At 45.7% G+C, this 11,030-nt stretch overlaps 2 protein-coding genes across 2 annotated transcripts in view; both read left to right on the top strand.

Annotated features, from left to right (window-relative positions):
• Window positions 1-2,154, top strand: part of LOC147464579 (uncharacterized) — a 64,008-nt gene extending 61,854 nt beyond the window's left edge. The window contains exon 5 of the mRNA XM_086515911.1: window positions 1,109-2,154. Within this exon, the coding sequence (XP_086372037.1) occupies window positions 1,109-1,933 (825 nt within the window). The 3' untranslated portion in view covers window positions 1,934-2,154. The remainder of the gene's footprint in view (window positions 1-1,108) is intronic.
• Window positions 2,155-7,657: 5,503 nt separating this feature from the next.
• On the top strand, window positions 7,658-8,521 carry LOC147464580 (uncharacterized). Its single transcript, XM_086511233.1, has one exon. The coding sequence runs from the start codon at window positions 7,658-7,660 to the stop codon at window positions 8,519-8,521; it is 864 nt and encodes a 287-aa protein (XP_086367359.1).
• The last annotated feature ends 2,509 nt before the right edge of the window (window positions 8,522-11,030 follow it).

Here is an 11,030-nt window from a genome sequence, read left to right on the forward strand (position 1 = left end):
CTGGCTTCACACAACCCTTTTGGGATGTTCCATCCATTAAGAGGGACTGCCCACAGACAATAAGAGTCCCACAAAACTTTAAAGTCTACAAAAGTGTAACCAAGAGAAGCTCCCCACCATCAAGAAAATAAATAAATTTGTTCATATTGCTCACATGTAAAGACTTCACCTCGGTGAAGAGGTGCTTTACATTAGAAGGAAATTTCTATCTTCCCCTTACTACTGGTGTCTCTTGGGACCTGATGGAGCATAGGGACTTGGATTTTTAGCTTGGATGAATTCAAGAGGAATTCTCATCCAACACCGTTGCACTCGACTTACCTCTAGGATCTGATCCTAAATAAATGGAGAAAGTGACAAGAAATCAAGTAAACCATGTAGCATACGAAGAAGGCAAAGATGACGACGAAATCGGCCCTTCTTGAGTTTGAAAGGAGATTTTGTCGTGCTTAGTGGATGTTTGTCCTCCTATGTCGATATTGTCATACTTCGTGGATATAATTGGGTTGTATCTATGTGGGTTTAGTCCAAGCCTGAAGGGAGGATTGTTAGGTTTGTGGGCTTTGTTCTAAAATCACCATGGAGCATGTCCCTAATCTTATGGGCATCTTAAGTGGCATATGGCATGTGTAGCATTGCCAAAGGAGGCTTTGACCATAGTCTACCCCATGTGGAACATTTCTAGAGCATAAAATCGTATGTGAGAGTCACATAGGCATGAATAAAACCCACCAAATACGCACATTCGAGTTTGGTTCTTAAAATAGATTGTTACAAATTGCCACGCATGAGGTAAGCAAATGCTACGTCCTTTGAGCTGTCTAACTACTTCTTTCCTATTCATTTTCAGCAAGCAATCAGGCTCATTTTGTGCCTACACTCTAGCCAATTTTCAGCATTGTATTTACTACTGTATTAGTATATCTGAATGCAATTGTAATTCGTCCAACCTAAACCTAACACATTTATCACCACGTCACCTTGCAAGAAGAACTTCAAATTTGCAGCCCAACAATCTAGCGCGTCTGGTCAGCGAGGCTGCTCTGAAATGGATTTGATAGGGTGCAAGGAGCGCTAATATTTGTGGTGATATCTGTAATTGCCACAGGTGTCAAACTGGTTTATAAATGCAAGAGTGAGGTTGTGGAAGCCAATGATCGAGGAGATGTACGTAGAGGAGAGCAAGGCGTTGGAAATGCAGCAAGCTGGTGGGGCCGGTAATATAAGTAGCGGAGCAGAAGACGATATTGTGGGTGCAGATGCTGCCTGTGTAAGCAGCGGAGGCGGCGATCAGAATACTATTCCAGGTGACGTGGGAACGACTGCCAGTATGTTGATGCTGCGAGGTACAGCTAGTGAAGAGCAGCATGGAGCCGCTGAGTACTTATATGCGCCATTGCAGCTGCGCAGCGATGGTAATATGAGCGGCGCTTCACACGCCCTTCTAAGCAGCTGGCCGCAACCCGCCCACCATCACTACTCCAACACGACTGCCACCAACGACCTTCACTCCTTCATTCACTTCCATAGCTCCAATCATGCGGCCGAGCCGCCATCGCTGGCAGACGTTCCCTCGCAGACCTTCTCGTGGATGAAGCCGCACGTTCCACCATCTCTTACATCTCAAGTCGATGGTGATTTTGCGAATATTATTACGCATACCCACCACACTCACCATCAGCATCTTCTTCATCACCATCCTCATCAACCTCAGCTGCAGCAAATGAGCTCCAATATGCAGGTGATGCAGCACCCGCAAGGTGGGGCCGGGCACCACAACCAGCTCTCTTCCACCACTTCAAACTTCATGAAGAACGGGGTCTCCTTGACGCTTGGCTTGCAACAAACCCCCTCTCCTCACGTCTCAACAACCTACAACTCCTCCACCTCTCATGGCTACCACGTGCGGCCCTCTGAGGCACTACTCTTCTAGCTAGCTCTACCACAAAGTGTTCAAATATGGATCCCCTAGCTAGAGAATCCATTTTCCCCCCATTTTATGTTGTGATCTATCACTCTATCTTAGCATTAGGCACACAAGTTTCCTCAGCTATTTTATATTTTGCAACCTAATCAACTCCAACCATGTACAAATGCCCTGAAGCTCCTATTTATGCTCCCTTACTTATCACAATGCAATCATTTTCCTTGTCATCCCTTTCTTAACTTCCCTTTTGCTTTGCTTATGCTTCGAGGTTGGCTACGATCATGATAATAAATCCTGGAAGGAGGACCAACATGGCCCATAACCAAAACAAAATTCATGCACTTAGCTTAAACATAAACAAATGTAATCCATGCTAAGGTGCAATGGGAGTTATTTTTTGAAACAAAAAGAGCTTGGTTCCCTAAAATGGCTGATGAAGTGTGTGATGAAATGTTCGAAAGAACAGTGGAATCATGTTGGAAATTTCCACAATGATTATTTTGAAATGAATACAAAGCGACAGTACCTAGAATGCATAGATTCATTGAAGCTAATCAATTTGTTTCCGGAACTTGTTAATGGAGTATGTAGAATGTTAAGAACAGCATAAGCAAAGTACGTCTTTGGTGAGCTCATGCTAGAAGATTAACTCAAAGGACGATGAACCAACTTGTAGAATGTCTTTGTGTTGAAGGACATGGCTTGGTATCTTTACAGAATTGAAGAGAATAACGGCGGGCATCATTGAAAAATTGTTGTTAATGAAAGGCAATAATAGCAAGTTTTCATAGCAATTATGGTGATCATATGAGCCGTACTGTGTGTGTGTGTGTGTGCGCGCTCGCGCGCGTGATTATTAACTAAGAATGCAAATACATACTGTATTAAAGAAAATGCATGGTATTTTGAGTGTTTTGCCTTAACACTAGGCATACAATGGGCTAAAAAATAAAATTTCTCAAGCCTAGATCCTATAATTTGGTTCATAAATTTAAAGAAAAAAACTTCATAGAAATTCATGAGCATGGATTTAAGGTGTGGAGAGACCTTCAGGAGTACAAAACTCTCGAAATGAAAGATTTACTTTTATGTCACTAGTGTTTGTGTGGAAATTATAGAAGCTAGCTCATGTGGGATCTTTTGAATAGGTGTTTGATCTACATATAAGATAATCTAGTAGAATTATATTTTCTTTTGAAAATTATTCCATAAAGATGGCAATGGAGAGACACCTATTAGCCTGACTTATATTACTTTTCTTTATTGGCTGAAATTACACGTTGAGAATGATTTCCTCCTAGGATTGTTTTCCCAAACATCTTGAGGGTTATCTTTTTTTTTGGGAGAACACGTTGTTGCGCGCATTTTGAGAACCCCGTTTTTTGTAAATTTGTACATATGGACATGAAGCTCGATGTCAAAAGTGTGTGGGCTATTTTTTTGTGGGTCTTTTATCTTGCTTTAGCAAGCACATGTACATGCACTACAAGTTGCTAGTCTAGTGACAGCTGTCGGGCTACTGTAAGTGCCCATAAGTGAGTTTTTTGAAGAGAGACTTGCATATAACTTAAACTCATGTACAAACTTAAAAAAGTTCAGCCAAACATCAGAAATTTTCAGGTTTTGCGTCGTTGTGGCTTCTTGATGCTTTTGGATGCCGTTTTTTGCCCCGACTAGCCTTCTCTACGTGTAGTCGTGCTGGGACAACTTTCTGTTTGCGTCAATTTTGCTCATGGCGGCGTATGGAATCAATTTTGGTCATCTTCAACTTTCTCACCAGTCATTTTTCAAGCTTTCTCTCAAGCTTTAAAGTGTCCCATGAATTGGAGTTGTGCTCATCAGGTTACGACTAATTCTCTACAGGGTTATGGTTATGGCAACCTAGTGGCAAATTGTGTGTACATAGATTCAGAGGGCATGTATCTATGAATTGTGGAATTGATGTTGAAGTTTTGGGTTTGTGATGTTCAATTGTGAAAGGAGAGGCTCTTGTCTTCATATGCATTGGTCGGCGTGTGCTGTAAATCCGTGCTTTGATAGGGTTTTGCTCCTATGTAGCAAAGTCTCTTGGGTGGGCGACGGCTAGTAAATTCCCAAGGGGACTACTCTTGTTGGACTTGTGGTGTTTCAAAGGGATTTTGGTGTTTTGTAGTTCTCTTTCAACGCTCTTGGGTGACATCGCTATAGAGGTGTTTTAGTTTGTTTGTTCCCAACAACGTCCTTCAAGCCACAACAATGGCTTTCTTGTGTTGTGGCTTTCTTCTTAGAGTAATCTTTAGAGCCAATGACTCAAACAGAACATGGCATCGGGACATAAAAGTGAAATGACTAAATTCTCATTGAAAAATATGAAAAATGCAAGTTTTGTTTTGAAAGTATATGTATTCACAACAACTATTTTGTCTACAGAGATTCAAACTAAACATGATAAGGTCATGCTATGGAAACTATATTCTTGTAATGCCAAGTTTCTACTATTTGTAGTTTTATTCCTTAATTGTGGGAGATATAGTTCATCTGAAGATTTGCATATAGAGAGAAATTGATGATGTAGATGACCCTATTTATAGTAACTATGTACCAAACATGAACTAAATGAGAGTTCAATTCAACATATAACTTGCAATATTTTTTAATTGATTTTATAACACTATATATGTTGTAAACGGTGAGCTAAGAACTATTAAATTGAGAAGTAAAAACTAAGTATCGTAAGTAGAAATGTGGTACAAGCTGCACAATTGTCTTGTTCTCCTTTTTTCTTTGCCTTCCAATGTTGCTTGTTGCAATATAAAGAGACTGAATAGTCACGCACAAAGAAGGCACACGTTGTCATGCCGCTATGTGGGCACGGGATGAAAGGATCTATCCACATTTTCAAGGTTTTGCCAAACTGACGATTTAGGACAGATTCTGCCATGATGTCTGGAGATAGCAAGAATGTATGCATCATGTGGTTTTTTGTGGACCAAAGTGAAACAATTGGGCTCACACGTGAAGAATGAATGTTTTTTTTAAAAAAATGGTAGATTTTGAAATGTTGAGCAAACTAGTCTAGATTTTTCATCAAATAGAGCCCTGGTGAGAAAGTTATTGTAGTTTCAAGATGGAAGTGGTTGCAGTTCTGAGACGAGCAGGGCAGATGGGAATAGATGATCAAAGGTGGTTTGAAGTGACAGATGCATAGGGATTAAATTATGGAGTATGCCGGTCTTTTTAGATCAATAATCCGAGTCTTAGAGGCCAAGTTATAGAGCTATGAAGTTTTGTCAGGGGCCGGTTTTGAACCGGTTTGATCGCTTTGGAAATTGTTTCATCTTATGTTTTTGGGTCCTCGATAGAGTTGAAGAAGGAAGGACACATCATCTGGAGTTGGCAAGAGGTGACAGTATGTTGATCAGATTCTTGACGGTCTAGATACGACATGACAATGTTGGTGACAGGTGCTAGACAGAGGGTGCCAGGTGTTTTTTTCTGATTTTTTCCGCGCCTTTGATCAAGGTCTCAGAGAAATCAAAATGTGACTGGAACCATGGGATTTGGAGTGGGCAATGTGAAGGCCCTTGAGCCAGAGGCTGCCACGTGTCACTAAAAGAACCCATAGGCGGGCGTTGCACCTTGGAAATCATACATATGCGAGAACACGAGCCGTATTATAGTACCATCATGAAGCAGTGCTCTCTCTCTCTGTGGACTACGGTGGGAGATCTCCTCGTGGCAGTGTGTGGTCCAAATGACACATACTATAAGGGAAGTATGTGCCACTTCCCCCAACTTGCCAGCCCCGTTTTCATGTGATTACTTGCGTCCCTTGTATTCGGCACTTTCTTATGATATTGATCATTCGTTCGCGTCCCTCACTCTCGTGTCCCTCTTGCATTCAATTTTCAAGTTGTGTTCTTGTACATGCGTTTGCTTGCCTGCAGGTCCCGTTTGCATCGCAGGTGAGCCGGCGTGGCCCCTTTTCCGCGACGCCCCGAACGAGGGCGTCACACTTGGTATCAGAGCTTCGGCTCGAGTCCCCGCCGACCCGACGTCGGCCCGTGGCCCGTGGTTGTCACCACGTTTTCGGCCCGTCTGCCTCGTTTTTCCACGTTTTCTCCGCGTTCTCGATCCGTTTTGCCCCGTTTCACCACGTCCCTCGCGTGATTGCCCCGTTTTGCCCCATTCCTTGCGTTTTCTCCACGTTCCCCATCGTTTTTCAACGTTTTACCTCGTTTTGGCCCGTCTTACACCGTTTTGGGACCGGTTTTCACCGTTTTGAGCCGTTTTTCGCGGTTTTTGTCGTTTTGGACCCCGTTTTGCGCTGTTTCATAGTTTTTCAACGTTTTCAAGCCGTTTCTCGCAGTTTTTCAGTCTACGACATTTTTGAGTTTTTCTTTTCGGCTTCGGCCACAAAAGTACAGAAATGGTTGGAGATCAAGAATACGATGACGGATACAGAACCGAGCTTGATCGGAATAAGAAGGAGAAGAAGAAGAAGGAAACGAAGACAAGAGAAGATGCCCAAGACACAATAGAAAGGAGACTGGAGGCCCGCATCATGGCCTCCGTGGAACAACAGATCAACTTGATGTCGGCTAACCTGGGCGAATTGATTCATACACAGCTAGGCCAACGATATGAAGACCGACCAGGCACCAGTAATGTCAACACGCGGCGTAACACACAAAGACGACTGCGACCCGAAGACGAAGATTATAAGGATGATGAAAGTGAAAGACGCTACTACAGCCCTGACAGATATCGAGAAGACAAAAAAAGACTGGGAAAATTCAAACCCAGTCCCCCAGAGAAATACCAAGGCAACCGCACCTCACTGGAACTCAACAAGTGGTTCAGCGAGGTAGAAGACAACATGCAGTGGAACAACATAGGTAGACGCAGATATGTGCAAGTGGCCAAAACCTTTCTGGCCGACGACGCCTATGTATGGCTCCTCACTGAACAGCAATCAAAACGCTGGGAGGACTGGGAGGACCTACAAAGAGACATGCTCAGCTACTTTGTCCTAGAGAATGAGGGCAACAAAATCAGAGATTCGTGGCGCGATCTACGCCAGGACGGCCACATATCAGAATACATTGTCAAATACCGTCGACTCATGCTCCAACTCCCATTGATGCACACAACAGATAGGCTACATGGGTTCCTATACGGCCTTAAGCACTGGGCCCCACACCAGGTTTACCTCCAAATAACCCTCGCACCAACAATTTTTCCCCCAACCACCGGCCTAACCCACCCGCCGGGCAAGGCCGCGAATTGGTACAGAATAACAGAAGCAGTGTTCCCCGCCCAACACCACCGAATGCCAACCCTGGATTAGGCCGCGGAAATGCCGCCTTAAGCCCACGCAGCTCTGTTGCGAGCAATTCCTACAACCCCACACCCAACAGTTTTGCCTCCAATACTTACAACGGCAATAAGAACAACCCGCACCCTGATCGCGTCTGGTGCAGCGACTGGAGGATTGCTCATGGACCCAACTACGCATGTGTCCGCAAGAGAAATCAGGCCTCAACATCATCTAGCAGAGCCAACACCATCCAAATCGAAGAACCACCCTCCCCCCCCCAACGAAGAATCGAAGAAACGGATGACCCTATTGCTGACCAACAACTTCGGATTGGAGCGGTATCCCTCCACCCTCAATGCATGGCAGCAGCGATAACGGACATCCACAACCTGTATGTCTAGGCAACAATCGTCTCCCAGCCACAATGGATCATGGTAGACTCAGGCGCTACACACAACTTTCTATCCCCGCAGTGCGCCGCTCGCCTGGGCCTACGCCTCACCACTGTCAATGAAACTACAGTTAAGTTTGCCCAAGGAAAGGATAGCAACGTAAAGGCAGCCCGGCAAGTCAGGATCGAGATGGGTGAATTCACATGTCGCCTTGACTTCATCGTGGTCCCAATCAACGACTTTGAGGCAATCATTGGTCTATCCTTCAACGACAAGTACCTCATTGCACTCCTAGGCATGAAGGTGGACCAGTTACTGTTGAATAATCAAGGCAAAGCAGTGACAGTACAAGGCGCCAGACTCACAACAAACCAAGCTTTCACCCGCCAGGCGCATCTTCAAACCAATCCCCCTCCCATCAACCGCCAAGACCCTGCTCAATTGGCAGCGATGAAAGGCAAACAAAAAGTCCCAGAGACATCTTCCCCCAGACTCAACCTCATGAGCACAAAGCAAGCAGAGCGGGCCCTCAAGAAAGGAGCTCAGGTTCACCTCTGCATCATGCAAGCAAAGGAACAACCCACAGCAAGGCTCAACTCCATCACCATCGAGCAGGCCAAAGTGGGTGACCCCTACCTTACCCCCATCCTCCAGAGGTACAAGGATGTCATGCCTCCAGACCTTACCCCTGGCCTACCCCCTCCCCGTCAAATTCAACATGAAATTGACCTCATCCCAGGAAGCACACCCCCGGCGAAGGCCCCCTACCGCATGAACGACACCGAGCTAAAAGAGCTCAAGAAGCAACTCCAGGAATTGGAGGACCAAGGTTTCATCCGGCGCAGTAGCTCTCCTTTTGGGGCCCCAGTCCTGTTTGTCAAGAAGAAAGAAGGCTCGATGTGACTATGCGTGGATTATCGAGCCCTCAAGAAGATAACTATCAAGAATAGGTACCTAGTCCCCCTCATGGAAGATGTGCTGGACAGACTACAGGGTGCCCAATACTTCACTCGCATCGACCTCCGCTCCGGCTACCACCAAGTCCGCATCGCCTCTAAAGACATCCCGAAGACCGCCTTCCGCACACGCTACGGCTCCTGGGAATGGATGGTCCTGGGGTTTGGTCTCACCGGCGGTCCTGGCACCTTCTGCAGAATAATCCATGACAGTTTCCGGGACATGATCGATGACTTCCTCATTACTTACATTGACGATCTACTCATCTACAGCAAGACTCTAGAAGAGCACCAGAAGCATGTCGCCGCAGTACTCCAGCGCCTCCGCGAACACCAACTTTATGCCAAGCTGGAGAAGTGTGAGTTTGTTGTCCAGAAAATCGAGTTCCTTGGCTTCATCGTCACATCAGAAGGTATTATGGTGGATCCCAAGAAAGTCGACGCCGTCATCAAGTGGGCCCCTCCGACATCCATCAAAGAAGTCCGAGAGTTTGTGGGCTTCTGTCAGTACACACTCCGTTTCATCCGCGACTTCAGCAAGATTGCTGCGCCACTGACAGAGATAACCAAAGGCCACAAACCCTTTCAGTGGACCTCTAAAGAAGAAGAAGCCTTTGAGAACGTGAAGATCGCCATGTGTAGTACCCCCGTCCTCCGACTGCCCGACTTCACCAAACCATTTGAAGTGCATATAGATGCCTCCGATGGTGCCATTGGTGGAGTCCTCATGCAAGAGCATCAGCCCATCGCCTACAAATCTCACAAGTTCACAGATGTAGAAACAAGATGGACTACACATGAGAAGGAAATGCTCGCTGTCGTCCACTGCCTCCGAAAGTGGCGACACTATGTCCAAGACAAGCACACAAAGGTCTACACAAATAATATCTCCCTCAAGTACTTCCAGACACAACCAAAAATCACCCCCAAGCAAGCCAGGTGGCAAGATACACTGGCAGAATACGACATCGACATCATTTTCCTCCCCCCCCACTTGTAACTAGCATCACCCTAGGTAGCTAGACATTTTTGGCGAACACTTCACTCCTTCCCTTGTAAATATCCGCCCCAAAACCTCGGCATCAACTTTTGTATCGGTACCTCTCAAAACCCCGGCTTGACGTGGGCGTCAAGCTCTCTCAACCCGGGGGTGTATATAAGGGAAGTATGTGCCACTTCCCCCAACTTGCCAGCCCCGTTTTCATGTGATTACTTGCGTCCCTTGTATTCGGCACTTTCTTATGATATTGATCATTCGTTCGCGTCCCTCACTCTGGTATCTCTCTTGCGTTTAGTTTTGAAGTTGCGTTCTTGTACATGCGTTTGCTTGCCTGCAGGTCCCGTTAGCATCGCAGGTGAGCCGGCGCGACCCCTTTTCCGCGACGCCCCGAACGAGGGCGTCACACATACTTTGCCGTTTTGCTTGTGCAGTGCGCAAACGGCATGGTCGACAACATTGACGGCGGCTCTAGCTTGTTGAGGCAATGTTAAACGGCGCCTAGTGTGCTAACGTGGCAATGGCCAAGAGGAGGTTGGTCCCGCGGAGCCATTGAGGCACAACTTTTGGAAGCAAAAAGGCCCCTCCCCGCACAATCGATATTGCTAGTGGTAGGGGGTAGAGGGAGGTATCACGTGAAGGGGAGAGAGAGAGAGAGAGAGAGAGAGAGAGAGAGAGAGAGAGAGAGAGAGAGAGAGAGAGAGAGAGAGAGAGATAAGGGACATTCAAAGGCGGGAAAAAGGGGGGTCAAAGGGCATTTCCAAGAGCCAGGCAAAGGTGAGCTAAATGGCCAGAAAAGGCAGACAGATCCGGACAAAGACTAAGGGGTGCTCCACATGTAGTTCAAGTGAGAGAGAGATATGGAAACGAGCACAACTGTCCACCATGCAAAGTAATACCAAATTGGATGTACCAAGTGTATCGAATGCAAAGGAAGCTCATGGGGAAGCTACACGGGTAGGAGGAGTCTACTTGTTCTATTATTGTTGGCACCTCCAATAAGAGGGGGATTTTCAACCTGAAAAGGGTTTCTTTTTTGTTCTTTTGGGGGGCTTCCTTCTTCTTGGGTTATTTTTGAAGGTTTTTGGGAGGGGCTTTTGGAGAACGGATGGCATAAGAAAAAATGGCTCGAGCTTGAGAGCGATTTGAGAAGACAAAGGAAGGGCGAGAAAAGCAACGAGAGCACAAAACGACTGGATGGCGGTGCAACTTGACAGAGTTTTTGTGAGCCGAGGGTTGAAATTAAAAGGGCATACCAAAGCAGGTGTATGCATTTGTAAAAGAGCAATCGAAAAAATTGAAGTTGTATTTGCTACCAGCTGACAACATCTCTTGAGTCTCGAATCTCTGTTTCTTAGCATCATATGAATTAATATTGTTCTTATTTGTAGTCTTCTCTCTCAAACTCTCTTTAATCAGCAGTATTACGTGTATTAAACTATTAATTAAGTCTATTTGC

The sequence above is a fragment of the Adiantum capillus-veneris genome, chromosome 1, assembly GCF_014529385.1.
Source record: "Adiantum capillus-veneris isolate H3 chromosome 1, ASM1452938v2, whole genome shotgun sequence".
NCBI classification, from domain to species: Eukaryota; Viridiplantae; Streptophyta; class Polypodiopsida; order Polypodiales; family Pteridaceae; genus Adiantum; species Adiantum capillus-veneris.